General features: G+C 35.2%; 2 protein-coding genes across 2 annotated transcripts; both read right to left on the bottom strand.

Annotated features, from left to right (window-relative positions):
• LOC109343156 (uncharacterized RNA-binding protein C1827.05c-like) lies at positions 1364-4614 on the bottom strand. The gene is made up of 10 exons (XM_019581325.1): positions 4463-4614; positions 4212-4299; positions 3998-4115; positions 3863-3918; positions 3579-3626; positions 3378-3475; positions 2830-2899; positions 2629-2739; positions 2460-2511; positions 1364-1545 (listed from the first exon to the last, which is right to left on the bottom strand). The coding sequence occupies exons 2-9, from the start codon at positions 4293-4295 to the stop codon at positions 2464-2466; spliced, it is 633 nt and encodes a 210-aa protein (XP_019436870.1). The 5' UTR covers positions 4296-4299; positions 4463-4614; the 3' UTR covers positions 1364-1545; positions 2460-2463.
• LOC109343155 (protein WALLS ARE THIN 1-like) lies at positions 13764-17317 on the bottom strand. The gene is made up of 6 exons (XM_019581324.1): positions 17006-17317; positions 16764-16826; positions 16473-16589; positions 15616-16057; positions 14467-14618; positions 13764-14257 (listed from the first exon to the last, which is right to left on the bottom strand). Exons 1-6 carry the CDS (start codon positions 17227-17229, stop codon positions 14068-14070), a joined length of 1188 nt encoding a protein of 395 aa, XP_019436869.1. The 5' UTR covers positions 17230-17317; the 3' UTR covers positions 13764-14067.

Genomic DNA, 20361 nt, shown 5'->3' with positions numbered 1-20361 from the left:
TAACTTAAATATAATTTTTCAACCAATCACAAATAATAACACACTTTATGAGACAATAAATATACTCTCCATTTAATTTAGCCCGAAAATGATTTTTATGGTAGAAAGCATGCAAACTATTTGAGAAAATAAAATCTCGATCATGCCCCTTGGCTAACCAATTCCATATTGCAAAACAAAATCAATGTGAGTTCTTTACCACTCAGCAGATTAAAAACAATAAAATAACATCAATAACATTCATGGATACTTGGAAAGAAAAAAACTTTGTACTTATTTCAAGAAGCAAGTCGAAAAAATATTCAAAGACAATCAAGAGAACATGCCCTTTGAGACTCTTTCTTTAGCTCCACTAGGTTTCTAGGATAAAGAGTGCATAAGAGTTTAATTGTTTGTTTGGTTGCAAAAGACCGAGACCAAAGCAGCTGACAATCTCTCTCCATTTTTGCGAATTAGATTTTGGAGAGGAATAAATAAAAAATTTAAGATAAATGAAATATATTTGTGAACTGACTTTAAGATCTCCTACTTCTCTTCATTCCATTCCAAATCCCAAACATACTCTAAAACATTTTCTATGGCTTTCTTCCATTTCCTACCAAAGGAAAGGCAACAAAATAAGAAAACAATATTTTGGCAAACATTAATACACTATTGATTATTTTTATCAATTGCAAAAAAGAGCAATGCTAGCAACACATAATGTTCAGTATTTTCGTCAACAATCTCGACTATTGATGGTATTTGTAAAATTGTCATCAAAATATCAAATTAATTGATTTACTTTGAATCATTCACTATTTTTTTGGCAAAACCACTAATTTCAGTAAATTGGATAACTACGGGTTGGACGTTTGTGGTTGCATATTTGCATTGTGCTTTTTGCAGCTAAAAGAAATATTCCTAAGCAAACAAACAAAATAATAACCTTATGGTGCCCATTTGTTATCATTTAGCTAATAGCAACACTCACTTTTTTCAATTGTAAGAGCATGGATCAAAGAAAAAACTTTGCATATTAAAAATAAAAGCATAAATTTTCATGGAAAAAATGACCCTTTCTTGTGGGTAGAGGGAAAAATGTTTATAACAGCTTTTATATGAATCATGAAATTCCAAATTCGAACCTTAAAACCAACCCGTTAGTCTATTAGCTTAAAAAGGTGAACCAAATCCAACATTCAAATTCTCATTTCTCACTGATTTTTTTTTGTTGTAAAAAAGGTAATTTAGAAGCCATCTATAATTATTAATCTTCAGGGTGCTAATTCCAGTGACCTAGCAAAACTTGCATTGGAATTCTAAAATTCTAGCAAAAACATTTGGGGGGGGGGGCAAACAATGAATGTGCCTCAGTAAAAGCGATCAACTGCAACAGAAGCTAATGAATATATGAAAAAGCATAATGATTCGGATATATATTTTTGAGAATACCAGGTTAAGTCTCATAATTGTAGATTCTTTTCCTTGCATACACAAATTCACTGGTAATACAAAAGCAGCAGTTTCTCTTGTCCAATAACTCGGTATATTCAGCAGAATCATCTAATTTCAAGATAAGTAGCATAATGAAATTAGATCAAGATAATAGGATGCACAAACTAAGTAGTTAATTGAGGATGGCGGAGTGTGGATGACTGCTACAGCCAAGGGAAATATAATACACATGAATCATATATTACACATAAAAATACTCTAATAATAAAATAAACCAAATTAAAGACACATTTATAGGCTGTAATCAAAATTCATAATAAACCAAGCCTTCAATATAGAGCCTAAGACTTCAATATAACAAAGAAATTGACCGTATAATCAAAATAATAACCTCTATGGCTTCAATATAACAGCCCAGACTCTAAGTCTTTGAAAAGTAAGATTAAGCTTCTAACGGCTGGGAGCGGGTGTGGTCGTGGGAGGTTGAGATGAGGCCATGGATATGTGAAGTGGGCTCTTGAAGTCGGTATGGCAGTGAAGTATGTTGAGAAGTTAAGAACAGAGTGAGAGGAAGAAGCAAGGAGAACGGGTATGGCCGAAAGCAGAGAATGTGGCTGGAAATTGCCATCAGTAATCAAAGGCAGAGATTACTTCAGTTCAGTGAGAGGAGAAGAAACTTCAAATCGGACTTGGGGCTTCAGCCGTTTATGCACAAGTGCAAAAAAGTATCTTTCACATTAAAAAATAAAGGCAAATCTTACTTTTGCCCTTTAAAAATTACTGTTCCTGTTGCAGAAGGTTGAAGCAGCTGCTACACCCGCGACAGGGTTACAATTTTTGCTGCTAACAGGCCGCGACAGGGCGCAACAGCCATCCACAAGCAATTCTCCATCCCATCACATGGAGGAGATGGAAAGCACCACTCCTCTACTATCCCATGGCGAATGACTACCTAGGCACACAACTAATATATGAACAACAAAGGTATGTGGCCTCCTTTTAAAGAAAACAAGAAATGTTACCTACTTAGTCTTCAAACTTTATTTTCTTTGCAGCAGGCTGAACGTTACCCACCTGCAATGACAATTACATATAACATGAGAGCAAAATTCATGACATTGCCTTCCAATTTCTGAAAACAAAACTAAGAAACAGAATATTTACGAAGGCAGATAAGCAAAAAAATCTAACAATCTCAGGGCATTCATAATCAATGCCAGCAGCCTCTATGATTTTCCGTCGTTTTTTGTCACGCTTCAGAATCTTTTCCACCAACTCATTGTGTTCTTCCAATGTTCTTTCCTGAACACAACACACAAGAATATAATGCACTTTATTTTATAGTGAAACTCAGAAAGCTATACTTTATTCTTCATCCAACTAGATAGATACCTTGTCATGTCGCTCTCGTTCAATTTCGACAGTGTCCAGTGGCTTGTAATGGTAATTAAAACCTCTCCATCTACAAAGGAAAATTTATGTATTCATATAATCCTCTTAATTGGGGATAAGAAAGTTCTTTTCTTACTTTCATGAAGGCATGATTTTAATGGCCTTTGATAGAAGAAAAAGGGGGGGGGGCATGTGAGGCATTTAGTTAAAATGCTATGAAAGACTTTCTGGTTAGTAGTTCCTACCTGGGATTTTGTAGATTGCTGGCTGCTATGTGAAATTCTACTTGTGGTATCTTTCCAGTAGGTATCATTTTTAAGGGTTAGAATAGAGATACCCAGTTTGTACACATTCTAGCCAAACTAATAGGGCAATAATCTTTAACCTTAAACCTATTTATCTGATATCCAGGTGGATTGGAAATTTTATGTACTGATATACCTTTCTTTTTCCTAGGTTCTAGATAATTGCCCTCTCCCCCCTCGTTTAAACATGTGATGAAAACTGAAACAAAATCTATACATGTGGAAAAAGAATTGAAGACTTACAATTTTGGATGAACATGCTCTGGAGGTATCAAGTGAACCTGGAGAAGGTGTTCAAAAAGCAGGTAATTGTGCATAGTATCAGCTACAATTTTTGCTACCTGAAAAAACAAGGCGTTAGCACACAGCAATGTGAGTTTATAACAATGATAATGGCCACAAGTCACAACAGAAACAATTGGTTAGATGAAACAAGTACACTACCTCAGGAGACTCGAATTCTATGAAACCATAATGCTTTGATTGTCCTGTCTGTTAAACATCAAGAAACAAATATGGTTAATAACAATCAACCAAAACCAATATCGATTATCACAAGAAATTTTAATCAAGCAACAAATAGACATAAGAACGAGACAATCTACAGAAAATCTCAATTAGTTTATAATTGCCATTTACCATATATAGAGTAAATATATCATTGAAAAATGCCACAAATCAAGTTTAAACAAACACATATACAAAGGAATCAAGCTCAAGAACCTAACCTTTTTATTTCTTGCAATTCTCAATCTCTTGATGGTTCCAAATTGTCCAAAATAACCTAGGACATAAGCATATTATAAGTACATATTCCAGGTAAACATTCTAGAGCACGAAAAATCATAAAACCATAATTGTACCATTCATCTCCTTCTCATAGAACCCATGTGGAATCCTACCAACATACAAAACCGTAGCAGTACCCTCCCTTGGTTGTTTTTCTTCGTGAATTTTGCGAGCAGAACCACTTTCCAAAGGCTTCAACAAATTGAGAAACAAAATTACACAAATAAACACAACATTGACAAGAACAAAATAAATAAATAAGATATCTTAGGGCACGAGTTTATATACCAAAAAATCAGCACCATCAGATGGCTTTTTAGAATTAGCCTTTTTCAGATTCTTGTTCATAGCTTTCTTTGCCTTTGTCCCCATCTCACTATAGAAACAATAAAATCAAAAAATAATACAAAAAATCAATTTTTTGTATAAAATTGCAGAACCTAGTTGAAACTTCACCCTATAGTTCAACTACCTCTGCACGTTACTATTCAAAAGAAGAGTGCATGGCAATAATATAAACAAGGAATAAAATATCGTACCGCGTTGCGCGCTGCGCGTTGCTGACGATATATTTCGACTTCGCGAGTTATTGAGACGAAATCGATGAGAAATTGCGATATTCCGGTGTGAGTGAAACTGGTCTGCTAACTCTAAAACCCTAATACAGTGGAGATAACGAGCCAGTTATTAAAAATGAACCGGACCGGATGGTTCAAAAGGTGAATTGGTGAGCCGGACGCCTGATCGGTCCGGTTTGTAAATCAGACCGGTTCTGCCTCATAATCGTTGCGAACCATTGGGTATGAGTTGGATTTTTAAGTCACATCTTAATATGGACCTAAGATATTGAGTCACATCTTAATATGGACCTAAGATATTGAGCCTGGACCATTATTTTGATACGGTCTCAGCAAAGGCAACGATCCAACGAGCTAGGAAAGCGAACTTCAATGTGATTTTTGTTGGCTTTGATTTTTCTAGTCTATGGTAGCTATGTATGATAAGATATGATTAATATAAAGTCTGACAATATGAACCAGAAAAAGTTTTGGTATTATCATTTTTTTTGTGAATATAAGATTATCATGTTTTAGTGAGATCGAATTTGTTATCCTTCATGAATTCAATTAGTAAAAATGTATTAACTTATTAAATATTTGATGAGTAATTTTAAACTATTTTTATGAATCATATACAGGGATACATAGAGTGATTTTATGTGTACATTTAACCTCATATTTGGAAGCAAATTTTGATTGAAGGTTGGTGTATAAATTAGGAGTGAGCAAGACTCGGCCCGACCGTAGATCCGTCTCAACTCGATAACTTAGGGACGAGTTTGATCCGTCCAAGTAAATAAAAAGGACAGACCTGATGTCAAAAAAGGACGGGTTCGGGTCTATGCCCGAGTCACACGACTCATCCCTTATAGTTATATTTCAATAATAATTGAATAAGTAGCTATCAATACTCATTATATTCAGTCCACATAACTCAAATACCTATAAGCTCACACAACATATTCACATCACTTATCATATGATACTTTTTCTTTACATTTTTTTCATTGTCTAATTCTCATTGATAGTGAAGGACTGTTGTGATGAGAGTGAAAGACACTGTGGCGCTTAAAGATTAGTTATTGTATTCATTTTTGTGTGAACTTTTGAGTATTGACATGTTGTTATCATTTCACTTCTCATGTGTTTTTTATTATTTACAAGAACACTTCAGTTTATGTTGACACTTGATAGTTTAAATTGTTCTGAAATTATCAATGTCTTTTATAATTTTCAGTCAAGTGATTGTGATAGTTTTTAGTTTGAATGATGCAATTTACGGTTTATAGTTTATATATTGATGTATGTGGGATGCAGGTTTTAGTTGAGTTTATATACAGATTGTGATAATTTTGATTATGCATGCTTAAAGATTTGAAAAAAAAATCTATGTTTATCATTTTGTTCTTTTCCAGTCCGGACCTGTCCATATCTTGACCCGTCTTATTTTGGACCCGTCTCTCACGCATCCCATCTTAATTAGGGACGAGTTTTTGTTCAAAAATTGATTCGGTCAATGTTTAGAGACGGGTGAAGGACATGTCTAACTCGCCCCAACTTATCCCTTACTCACCAAGATAAATTAAGTGAAATCTTTATCAATATAAAAGTAAATTGTGATCAGTTGTTAGATATTTATCTAATGTGAGTTTATATATACTATGTTGTTTAAAGAGTTATTTAAAGTAAATTATTAGGGCTTAAAGACATCTTATTTGATATGGGTTGACCAAAAAAATATTATTTTGTTGATTAATCAATATATAAAATAGAAAAATTAAAAAGTCATTACTTTTCATGAATGGGTAGTATATATTTATTATAGGAGTAGTAAATTGTCCCCTCTTGGAGCTTAGGAGGGGATAGGACTGTAGAAGCGATAGAATGTAACACGGAGCGTAGTTGCCCCTAAAATACGAACTATATATATATAGAAAAATAAAATAAAAATAGTAAATCACAAGTGATAGTATAATAAGTTAATATCATATATTGTCAATTAAAACATCACATATTCATATGTCGGATAATCCTAGAATTATAAGGTTGCTTCTACCTAAAAACAATTGAAGGAGCAGAAATGTATTGAGATGAAAGAGCAACATATATATAATACCCACGCTGTCAACCCCTTAGAATCTATTAGCCCAGTTGTCTCTGACCGACCTAGTAGATTGGAGGCAATTGTTCCAGTCCGGTCATACCCACGCTGTCAACCCTAAAGAATCTATTAGCTCGGTATCCTCAGGCAATTCACTCTACATACCCAAGCCAGGACCAAGTCCTCTTGGTCGCCAACAATATAACCCTAGAGGTGTGGGTCAGTCCCCCTTTGGCGGCAATTCACTCTACATACCCAAGCCAGGACCAAGTCCTTTTGGTCGCCAACAATATAACCCTAGAGGTGTGGGTCAGTCCCCCTTTGGCGGCAATTCACTTTACAAACCCAAGCCAGGACCAAGTCTTCTTAGTTGCCAACAATATAACCCCAGAGACGTGGGCCAGTCCCCCTCTGGCGGCGATTCACTCTACGAGGCATGAGCTAGTCCCCCTCTGACGACAGTTTCAATACTTCAGGGTTGTTCAACATCTTCAAATTCAGCAAAATTTTAAACCGAACAATTGTTACTTAATGGGTATTTCATTCTCATTCAAGTTTAGCAAAATGTTAAATCGAGCAACTATTACTTAATGAGTATTTCATTCTCATTCAAGTTCAGTAAAATGTTAAACCAAGCAATTGTTACTTAATAGGTATTTCATTCTCATTCAAGTTCAGCAAAATGTTAAACCGAGCAACTGTTACTTAATGAGTATTAACCAAGCAATTGTTACTTAATGGGTATTTCATTTTCATTCAAGTTCAGCAAAATGTTAAACCGAACAAATGTTACTTAATGTATATGTCATTCTCATTCACGTTCAACAACATTTTAACCGAGTAATCATTACTTAATGGGTATTCCATATTCTCATTCAAGTTTAATATCAGTTCATCGGTTAACATAACATTCTCATTCTCATTCAAGTCCCATATCTTAATAATGATATCTGATCAACCCTCACTTCAACACCGGTTAGAGTGCAAGCTAGATCTTACTGATTATCCGGTCGATTAGTTATCCAAATGGTTGGTTAGTTGATTTAATTATCCGGCCGATTAATTATCTGAATGGTTGATTAGTCGATTCAATTACTCTGGTCAACAAGATATTACAAGTGCAGAAACGAAATAACATAGTGGATAAAATGACAAAGGTCTACATTGAAAATAAGAAATTACAAGTTCAGAAGCAAAATAAAAACAACTAAACCTAATTCCCCTTACCACCTCTGGTCGAAACTAGGAGGGTAACGGGACCTTCATCTTCATCAACAACGAGCTCACCTTTGGGGGTAACCCGAGCATTTATCCTGGTCCAAGACCAGTCAGCATCAGGATAAACCAATCTGACCTAGGAAATGGCACTATCCCAACCAGCATTAGCCGCCCCATCAACATCATCCTCCAGCTTCGAGTAGGCAGTTTTGAGGTCATCCAACTCCATATGCACCTAGGCATTCTCATCCTCTGACATCTTCAACTTGTCCCAAAGTTGAAGCCTCTCGTCTTCACTCCTATAAAGTCGATCAGCTAGAGCTTGCGCGTTTCGTTTAGTGGCCCCCACATCTATCTTGGCTAGCATTTCCGCTTCCCGAGCATCATTCAGTTGGAGGGACACCGTACAGAGTTGCTCAACAGCCGAGAGGTTCCGAGCCTCCAAGTTCTTCAAAACTTCAGCATGCTTCTCCTTCAACTCATGAAGCTCACCTGAATGAAGCTTTTGAAGGTTGTCCAAAGCAATTTCCTCGACCCGGGTGGCGAGCACCCCCTCACCTACAAGGTATTTGGCGACTGAAGCCACCATAACCCTCACCTTCCGGGTCCTCCTCAGCAGATTCACTAGAGGTACCCCATCCATCACGTCCTTCACCCCCGGGTTGACCAAACCCTCTTCAACAATCCTGAGAATGTTGTAAATAGTATTCAGGCGGAGGGGGCCGAACTTACCCTTGCCATAAGACTTGCACAACTTCTGCTTCCCCGATAGTGTGTCCTCCTCTGAGGCCGCTTCAGGAGTGCTAACAGGCTCCCCAGTAAGGTCAACCGATTGACCAAAGGCAGTTTCAGGAGACACGACCGTGATGGGAGCTGGCCGGTCTATAGTGGTCCTCTCTGAACCGCTTGCTTGGGCAGTTTCCCTCCGAGGAGTATAAGGAGGACCCTCAACCCAGGTAGGTAGACTCAGCCTGAGACACTTGCTGCTTTCCGCGTTCTTCCTCTTAGCAGCTGCCCGCTTTAGAAGCCTACTTCGGTTTGCCTGATCCCCCATGGTCGCTGCTGAAAGAAACAAACAAAAGGAACGACTAATAACCGGGGCGATGACGCATTGGGCTCATTGGCAACTACGGCGAGTTATGTTAGTAAAAATAGGTGCAGACCTAGATAAGACCTCCACCTCATCAGGGCTTGAATCCCTGCCTAACGATGTCATAACTGCTTAGAATGTTATTAAAAAAAGCAAAAGAGAGAAAAAAGTTATAGAGTTTGTGGAAGTAGAAGATTCTGGAAGAAAATCGAAGGTCAAATTCAAACAATGCGTATGCTTGGCATGAGACAATATCTCAGAAGGCAAAGTGAAGAAGAATGAAGAAGGGAACCCCTATTTATAGAGAGAGACCCAAGCCCAGACCTCCTTGAGGGCCCAGCCCAAAATGTGCGTCCACCCGTTCAAAATCACTTGAGGACAATCCAACGGTGACACAGAAACCCAGGCAACAGAATTCAAACGAACAGACGCGTCGATCTATCGTTCTAGTTTCAGACGAAATGCCAAACATCCCCCACGTGTCTAATAAAAACCTCCAAGCCATCATGACCTACCCTTATACCTACCTAGAAGCCCTACCCATATCCATTGCGCTAAATCAAAACATTATGATCCAAGTCTATCAGCCCGATTATACCTGTGCTGCCAACCCCATAGAGTCTACTAGCCTGATCGTCCCTGACCGACCTAGTAGACTAGAGGCAACAGTTCCAGCCCGATTATACTCGTGCTACCAACCCTAAAGAATCTATTATCCCGGTCGTATCTGATCGGTCTAGTAGACTGGAGGCAACTATTCCAGCTCAGTTATACCCGCGCTGCCAACCCCAAAGAATCTATTAGCCTGGTCGTCTCTGGACGGCTAAGTAGACTAGAGGCAATTGTTCCAGCCCGGTCATACCCGTGCTGTCAACCCTAAAGAATCTATTAGCCTGATATCTCCAAGCTGCCCCCTTCTGCCCGAGTACCCCGTGCAGTACTCTGCATGTACCCTTCGTTCGCATCAGATGGGTTCACCTGTAGCAAATGCAATTAATGCTCCTGATGCGACATTAAGACCTCTGACACACTATTTAATGCACATCAGACATGTTATTTAATGCATCATTGACATATCATTTAATGTGCCGCTGACTCGCCATCAATGTTAGGCAACAAGCCACATATCACGCCGCCTGAACATTCTACTTGCCCTCGACAAATCGATAGGGGCAGATCCGCAAGTCAAGCAAGGACGACCAGAGTACGTCCCTCGTGTTAAGTGCCATGTTGTGAAGGAAATTCATATAAATTTTGGGCACTTATGATGTAGTTGTGATGAAATTCATGCACAACTCTGAAGAATCTAGTGTGATTAATCTTGTTTAAGAACCTTACATGTTTTTGTGTCAATTGCAGAAGAATGAGGAGTAGAAAAGATGGAAATTGAAGGAATTTGCGTAAAAGGAGCTCTGGATCCCTAGCCCAAGCGACAATTGCTAATTTAAGGAAAAAAGCTTAAATCACTACTTGTCCCTCGCTCAAACAACAATTCTCACTTTTGGATGTCAAAGTTTTTGTGTCTTTCTCGCTCAAGCGAGAAAGACAGGTTCAAAACTTTGATTCTCTCGCTCGAGCGAGAGATCTATTGCTCAAGCTAGAAGATTTTCTAAATTCTGAAATTTGCTCTCTCACTCGAGTGATAATCTCTAGCCCGAGCGAGAGACCAGAAATCTGGAACAAATATAAGTGGTTACGAAAAGCAAAAGGGGGTTGGGTTATCCAACCATTTTCCAAGCTTTTTCACACGATTTTAGAGAGAGAGAAACACTAGGGAGGAAGAGAGAAGTCGTGGGAACGACTTTAGCTCCAGAATTTCTTGTATTTCTCACGATCAGAGTGTTGTAATGGCAAGGATGAATGGCTAGTTCTTCGTTGTTGGGATTTGAAATGTAATCTTCTCACCTTGTACTCCTGGATTCAATTCTAATGTAATTGTTATTTGATTTTGGGAAGTTTATCTCATTCTTAATGCATGAGTTTAATTAGCTACTGAATTCTTGTTCTTGGGTTCAAGTTTAATTGGAAATTTAAATTTGACACCTGATTTGGATTATCTTCCTTCATACATCATTATTTCGTGAATGAGATAATGATGTATGAATTGCTTTTACATTATTTTTAATGCTAGTTAATCAGTCAATTAGCCAAGGAATTGATAATTGAGTGATCATCTAAGGATTTTACACTCAAGGAATTGATGTAAATGAATTGCCGAAAATGTGCATCAGAATTAGTAACTTCGCAAGTTGCTTGGAATTGAATCTATGGATGTCAAAAGGGAAAGATGATGAATTTCGATCCCAACTCTTTTAAATTCATAGTTAACACTTTATTTTAATTTAACATTATTACAAAACTATTATCAAATTATCAAACAAATTCGTGTAAATAGTTGCTCAACTAATTCTTGTAGGAATTAGTGTAAATCCACTATGCTCCCCGAGGACGATATCCCGGTACTTTACCAAATTTTACTACTTGGACGATACGGTGCGCTTGCCGTTCCATAAAATATCTAACACCTGGTACCCATTAAAAGCTAGTCAATGACCATATGTCATCTCATCACCTCTTAAGCTCTATAAATAGAAGAGACCACACAAGGAGTATAATTAATTCTCATTCCCTTATTTATTGCCACACTTACTACTCTAACTTCTCTCTTATCTCTTATTTACTCATTTATCTCTCTAGAATACTCTACTGACTTGAGCGTCGGAGAACCTTTTCGGGTACCTTCCCCGACGGATCCAGACGACAATCCAACCAAGGTACCTGATCTCCTACATTCTACCGACCATCCATCCTCAGCTTCCGATCATCCACTCTTAATAGTAAAGCACAGTGAGTTTGCGGATAGAGCAACAACTAGTATGCCTATATTGTGATACCGCAACAAGGCTCCTTAGATTCATGTGAGGAATGAGGGTTAAAATTTGGCCAAACCTAACTTTGATGTGAATGCCTCACTAGACCTCTTGGGTCAGGGTAGAAAGGATTAGAATTAGGTTTAAATTTTATGATCTGACGCACCAAAGTATCATGCTGTCATGCTCTCCTCAGTACGCTTTTCTACCCGTATTGACATGTTGCTCATTGTGAAAAATGTTAAATTGTATGATTCGACACTTTAACTCGTGCTTTTGATTATGTTGGATAATACTTTTCCATACAATTCTTTGTTGATGATTTGGTATGAAGATATTGGTTGACTTTTCTTTTCATCTTTATAGTACCTCCCATAAGATTTTTAACATGCTATCTTGTTGGCATAATTATAAGATTGATCCTAAAGTGTGTTAAATGATATTTAGATTGATAACACATTATTCTATTCGAAACATTATAAGTTTCATTTGATTTGAATTTATCTATAATTTATATTTATTTTATTATTTATTATTTGAGTTTTTATTATCTTATTATTCATAATCATTTTTATCAATATAATAAATTGTTTGAAATGACTGATACAAAGTTGAACAAATTTTTATTATTCCTAAACTTCTATAATAAAGTCATGATGGTAGTTAGGTCAAACTCTTAAAAAACTACTCTATAATTCAAATTACGGATGTGAGGGGTGAAGTATATAGATATTTGAAGTCTCTTCCCCAACAGCACATGATCATTGCTAGCTTCATACAACTAGTAAAGCAAAGGATAAAGAAATGTGTGGCAAAAGAGCAAAACAAATAAAAGAAAGATACCCAAAAGAAAGATTCCCCCTTCCCTTGATGATAAGAAAAAGAAAAGCATGGATCAATCATCTCAATAAAGTAGACTTAAAAAATGGGTTTATCTCCACATATCATAATGGATCCTAATGATTCATAAGATATCCTTTAGAGATATGTGATCTTGGAATGCGTTAGTTGCATATACATATAATTTGAAGCTTTCACATGAATTAACAGTGACATGTTGGCTTGTACCCTCATGGCAGCATCTTATAAACCAACTCTACATGTAGGTCCTTATTTCCTTGACTTTACCCCCTTATTATTAGATTATATCAATGTCTTCTTATGTGCCAACGACATAATCGAGACAATGCAAGCTGATTGGGACATTCTTAATCAATATGGCCTCGCATATAATATAATGGTATGACTTAAGCACATGATGATAGTTCAACCTAAAAGATTAGTCTATCAGATAGGAGAACTTTATGACTTAAGTAACACATTAAATATGATATTTTATTCAATGTGAGACTCCTAACATATAATTAGATGCAAATCTATATAAAACAGAAATTATATGTCCTCATCATTTCATGTCTTGTCTAATTAAAAATATAACTTAATTAAAAAAAGTCTTAAAAATAGAATCCAACATTTTTATATTATTTGATGCAATTTAATGGTTAGAGACTGAATATTACAATTTTTGGCATGGAGGAACTTTCATCATATGAAACATATATTTTTTTGTCATTTATAATATCCCAGTAATTTAATTTATCGTGTTTAGTTATTTGTGCTTGAGATTTTACTAGCATGCATTTCGTTATGTGATCATATACTCATAGAATTTGACCGTGATATGAAATTAGATAGATTAATTGAATATGACGGAAATGATTATTCCGTTTGAAGGTGAAACTTATATATTAACATCTTCATGCTTAGCCTACTTTTGAAGTGTTCGTGACTCTCCCTTTCATTCTATGTGATAAAGATTTATTATCGTAAATCATGTCCCGAACCAATAAAAATATGATATATCAATTAAAAATTAAAGTTTTTTATTTTTTCTGCTTTTACTCAATATCATTAATTCGAAATATAGTTTAAAATACATTTAGGAACATTAGATCTTTATCCAATATAATTATGTGTACTGTGTAAGAAATATTTCTTTTCTTAAATCAAACCATAAAAACATATGGGATTTCATGCCCCTATAGGCCCCACCATAAGTAGTGAGTGACATCCATCATTATAATCATGCCCATAAAATCTCTCCATCTAAATATGAGCTAGTAACAAAGCATTTCAAAACAAAAGAAAATTAAATTAAAAGGAAGATTCATGAAAACCCTTCCGTACACACAAAAAACAACCCTGAAAAAGGTACTAGTAATACATTACTTGTATCATTTTTTATCTTTGTTTTTCTTCTCCCCAGAGAATGCTGTGGTTTGAAATTAGATTGTTCTCTTGATGATCAAACATTCTCTGTTGATGATGGAAGGAGTGGTTGAGTAAGTGATGCTTTGGCATGGCTTGTGGGCCTGATAATGCTATGCTCCACATTCAATGAAATAGCAAGTTGTTCCTTTATAAATTTCTTCTCTTCATTTTTACCCCACAAGACTAGGTATAGTCCTGCTACGATCAATACTGCCCCAATGATCCTATAAAATCAGATTTTATTTACATCACCCACAATGGCAAGAACCAAATTAGAAGGAATGTTATTATAGAGTTTTTTTTAAGATAAAAAAGAGTAAAAAGACAAATATTTAACTCAAATAATGAATTAAATAGAGAGAAACCCCATCCCTAAGACATGTAGAGTGTAATGACATGAGAAAGATAATTAGCGGGTAATTAAGGGACTAACCCGCCCAAGTAGAACTCTTCCCCTAAAGCAAGGGAAGCCATAATGGCTACAACAAAAGTCTGAACAGGTTGATATACAGCAACAAATACAGGACCACCTCTGTCAATGCACCATATCTGTACAGCAAAGGCAATTCCTGATGCAACCACTCCCTGCATATACATTACAAATTTAATCAGAATAAACTTTAGTATCATGCATGTCATAACTCAAACCCATGCAATGCATATAACTATGATTTTTTACATGAAACTTTTATTAGAAAGTGACCAGCTTTGCTTTGTCCACTTCCATATGAAATTAAACTGGGATATCTTGTTTATCCATGCCTTACCAGTGGGAGACCTTGGTCCATGGTTACTAAATGTATATGTATTAAATAATTCTAAATTGTTTTACCCAATCTTTATACTAATAATCTTTATTTAGTAAATGAATTATGCTACTTATAGTCTAATGCATTAAGGATATTTACTTTTTAATTCTAAAAAGTTCTGTAAAATAAACTTTGAAAAGAATATCACCAGACCTTTAGTTCCCTCTATGTTTTCATATTCAACCTCCTTTATGTGTATAAAAGATTTGTTGTTAGAGACAAAATCTCCTTAGATAATATTTATACCTTGAAAGTTAGTGTCCCACTCTGGCTTAGAGACTCAAATAGATTTAATCTCGTAGATCATATTCAGGTCTAGACTAATGAAAAGATATCATGTCAAATTTTGGTATTATCAAGAGTATCTCTCACCCCTATAGTAATCTTTTGAAATATGTAACTATTGTTCCTTCTAACAAATGTCACTTCCACGAATCGAATCTTAACATTTTGGTCACTTTGGAGATTTAACGGACCTTACACCAATAGACCAACATTTTGTTGGTAAATGTTATATCAATTAAAAAATTAAATATCATTTATTAGTTTTGTTTTTACTTCCATTATCATTAATCTGAGACAGTATATTGAGTCAGAATCTACAACTAACTTTCAAGGTATATGCTTGCTTATAGACACTCTTAATATAAACACACAAAAATGGCTTTCTAGCTTTTTTTCTTCTTTTAAAAGTAAAAAAGGAAAATAAACCGAACCAGATACTAGCTAAAGATATATTCTTGATGATGAGTAGATATATAGTAGTCACTAACCGCATATAGAATTGTGAAAGCTTCTCCACCAGAATGGAAAACCCAAGCCTGTGCATCTCTTTCAAGGACCAAAGCAATAAGAAGAAATTGCAAGAGTCCAAAGAAACAAGTGTAGGAAGTGACAGATAGGCGAGCTGGGTATTTCTTAAGGACAGGTGCTTGCAACACAAGCCAAGCAGACCAAGACAAGCAATGCCCTATTAGGTAGAGACAACCAAGGGTCCAGTTTTTGCCCTTTGCATCTCCAAGTGAGAGTGACCCAAAATCAAATATTTGTGGTGTAGTAGTTGTTGTTGTAATGATGCTGCTATGTAGTGGTGGAGTTGGACTGTATATTGTTGGACCCTTGTAGAGTGTGATCACTGTTGCTCCTGCAACACATAATATGGTTCCTGTTACCTTAGCTACCCCATCTTTTCTGTTCAGTCTCACTTGCTCTATCCTGAAATTGTATAACCAATAATTGACCAAATAATACACTTTATTAGTAAAAACAATCATATATGGTTGGTTATTGGTGTAATAACAACAATTAAAGAAGGCTGAGGCAATTTTTTTTAATTATATTCAAGGTTTTATAACAAGTTCCATAATTGCAATTGAAACCTACTCAATACTTATGCCTTTGGTAGTTTATACAACTGCATCACGACCTCAATCACAACTGTGCAACAGTAAGGTTACTTGTGACCTGAAGCTCACGATTCAAATCTTGAAATTATGAGTTTAAGATTGTTTTCGTCTAGACACCTTAGAACCTACTAGGTCAAATCCTTGTTACCCTAATTATAGTTGATATATTTGTATCCATAGGTGCAAATAATGTAAATTATCTTATTAATTAGTTAAGATCTTGCCTGAGTATAACTGCCATGAGAAATGTAATGGCTGGGACAGAATTTTGTATAGCTGATGCGAAGGTAGGGGATGTGTTCTCCAACCCAAGCAAGTAGAAACCTTGGTTTGCTGTAATCCTGTTTAATGCAACATTATTATCAAAAGTGGACAATCCTAAATTTTATTTTGCATTTTAGAATACTAACAAAAATGCCACAGTTTAATTAAATATATATATACTAGCATATATATGACGACGTTCAACTTTCTACTTAAATTTTTACATGGTTTAATAACTAGCCAAGACATACCCAACAAGTGCCAGAAGAAAGAACTGGCCGAGGAAGTTTAAAGTAATCGCTGGCCTATCCTTCCTGAAACAAAAAACGGAAGAAGTTGTTGCTAAGATAAATATATACACAATTGATTAGGGACTAAAAGTTATAAATTATAACATTATTTTCAGCTATGCCAAGGTATACGAATTTATTATTTAATGTATAATATATGCACTGTTGGAAGATTAATTTGATAGATGAGGTATAGAACTAACTTTTCCAAGAAGTATGCAAAGGGAAGGAGTAGAAGCAAAGCAATGATGTTTCTATAAACTGGGAAAACAAGTTTGCTGACACCCATGTTAAGGGCAGCTCTTGAAACCACATGAAACCCAGCATAGCCAAACTGCAGTAGCAGCATGGCTACATGCAACTGAAACCGTTCTGGGATGGAGCACAACATTCTCCCAGAAGTGGCTGAGCCTGAAGAATCTGCCATATTGGAGAAGAATGATTTTGACCCAAATAATTGAGGCCTATAGCTAGTAAAAGAAGTGTGAGAATTGGTGAAGAGAATGTGCTACTAGCGGGTATAAATATAGTGAAGAGAGAGGTGAAGGGACATAGTAGTATTTTTTTCCTTTTGCTTATACCACAAGTGTTTTTTTTATTGGAAGCAATTTTATTTTAGCAGCTAATATAGTAACCTTATTCAATAACTGAATGAGAATTTATAAAAGGAGAAGACTAATAAAAATATTAATTTAAGGTTTTGGTCTAAAATGTTGCCTTTTATTTATGAATAATAATCTGTTATTCCAATTCATGTCTCACATAAATGAAACTATATCATGACAATTAAAAAAATTAAATAATATTATTTTTCCTTATTTTTCTTCAATGTTATTGTGTGAGACATTGTTTGAAATAACAAATCATTGTTCTTCACTTATAACTGTACTCTCTTTAAGTGGTTCTTATCAACTTTTTTAATATCTTAACATTTGAATTGTATTCATATATAAAATGATCAAAAAGTAAAGAGTTCAATTCTTATGAGCGACATTTGTTGAAATAAACAGTCGTACACCAAAAAAAGATTAGTTCCTTACCTTTTAATACTAACAAAAATATAAAAAGAATTAAACATGCATTTAATGAAAAAAAGTATCCTCATAAGGGAAAAGGGTATAGAATAGAAGCAATATGGTTTGGCCCACATTGACCCTAAAAAGACGTTATGTCAACTGTGGCTACCCTTCAACTGTTTTTTTTTGTCTCCCACATTTTTTGCTAGTCCAATCCACCCTAGCTGACAAGACAACCTCCACCTCACTTGCCCTTAACTTAAAATTGATAAATAAATTAGGGTATTCCATAATGAAGCATAACCAACCTAGTAGAGTTGTAGGGTTGTTTGAGCCTACAGTGCCATATTTAACTGTTTCTGCTTTGGATCATGCCATTAATGATGATAATAGAGCAATGGGCATGCTCTCATTGACAGATAACACGCACGAGGGGGTGGACGAATGAATACACATGCGCTCTCATCCCCATGAAAGCTAAAAACCCCACCACAAATATGATACCGCCCCACCCTACTTGTGCTACTTTGATCAAGTATCACATCCTACTAGCCACTAACCATTTTTCTCTCTTCATATTCAATGATTTATTTCTACATCAAGTGTCTCACAATTCCGAGTTTAGCCCATCTCGAATATTGAAAAGTCTAATACTGAAATATAACGAAGGATATAATATTTTCTAATGTTAACTTTTTTTATTGAAAAATAGCTTAAAATGCAATTGTTAAAGATTTTTTTGACATATGTTGCAACTCTCATCATTATTGTAATAGATCCCAATCCAATTTGATACCTTGGAAATTTTTATATGATGTTTCAAGACATTGTTATTGCTAAATATTCATTAATGGAATTAGCACTAGAGAGCATGACAATAGCAGCCCTCGCAGCTAACACCAAGATTCCTTATCCTTTGTAGTATTCACTTTCTTTTAATTTATACGCATGCTTAATAGTTTATAATTAATAAGCAGTTATGCAAAAAAAAAATCAATATCACTTTCATTAGAAAATTAGAAATAGATTAAAGCTAGTGAAGTGTTTCCATAAAGGTTCCTCCCACTCTCAAAGTTAACACAACGTGCTGGTTGGTTCCTGAAATGAACCTCCTCACTTTAACAGACATTCTGCCCCTCACTATGATTCTAAATTGAAAGAAAAAGAAGCATATCTGTGGCTATATCAACCTTTTAATCTTTTGAAAAACTAAAAAACCTTTTGGAATAAAAAAGAAAGTCCTGTTATGATGTTTTACACTTTTACTTATTACATGGTATGACAAAAGCTGGTGGAGCAAATTTTCAAGAGTTGGAAATTATTGCACGAATAGTTAACTTCTCATACAAAAGTCCTGCTAGAAAGAAAAGAATAAATTTAATAGTAAAATCTACCAGTGAAACAACATGTGTTGGTATGCGTTTTAAGAAATCTATGACATTTGTGAATAGCAAAATCTTTGATCCCGATTCTAAAGTACATGTTACGGCTGGACAAGAATGACAACATTTAATATAAGATCGGACGAAGTGAGCCTGATCCAAACATTCTCGAGTCTTAGCCAGTCAACTGGATGGTCCAAGCGAAGAAAACAATCACTAAGCTTCTCCTCTTTAGTTTTTTTTTTCATCACTACAGAGAAAGTAAAAGGGAAAGTCCCACAGTACAATTTTTTTTCTTCATTTCTCCCTAATTTTGTATCAACCAAATAATGAAAAATAATTTTTTTCTTTTCATTTTCCTTTCTTTTCCATTACACCCTACCAAAGGCAGTGTAACATTATTGAATAGAACAATAAATTTTTTTTTGTATGTAGAATAGCAATCACATATTATGTTTTGTATAGACCCATAAGGGATATTTCTTTCACCAATGTTTTTTATAAACATTACTCTAATAGAAAGGTACTTTCAAAAGATCTGATCCATCCACGCCATAGGGAAATCTGTTACTTTCACTGTGCTCTTTAGATGAAAACTGTTCATCTGAGCTATTACTCTAATAGAGTTAGTACATAAGTAGGGGTTAGCATGATACACGTTAAAACTTATTACTTACCCGACCCTAAATATTGGTCGGGTCATTTTTTGAATTCAGACCCAATCCTAAATGTTTGTTGGATTATTTTTTGAACCTGTACTTTAGACCCGAAGCTAACCCGATCATAAATATCGATCGTATCAACCTTTAAACTCGACCACAGTCCTAGACTCGATTAAATATAATGCATACTCATTCTAGATAAAGTCTTCTCATTATTACTTATTATTATGAATATGTAATTTACATATAAAATGATGCATGTATATATATTATTAATAGGGAAGAGATCCACATACTCAAAGAGTAAGTGGAAAAAACTTACTCTACATCATAATCATTCATTCTTGAAAAATCCAATGATTATTTGAATTAGTTAGTAGATTTAAATCATTGGATTTCTCAAGAATCGATAGTTAGAATGTGAAGTAATTTTTTTTACTTGCTCTTAGAGTAAGTGGAAAAAACTTACTCTACATCGTAATCGTTCATTCTTGAAAAA

Source organism: Lupinus angustifolius, chromosome LG03, assembly GCF_001865875.1.
Source record: "Lupinus angustifolius cultivar Tanjil chromosome LG03, LupAngTanjil_v1.0, whole genome shotgun sequence".
NCBI classification, from domain to species: Eukaryota; Viridiplantae; Streptophyta; class Magnoliopsida; order Fabales; family Fabaceae; genus Lupinus; species Lupinus angustifolius.
This window is presented reverse-complemented; position numbering and strand designations above follow the sequence as displayed.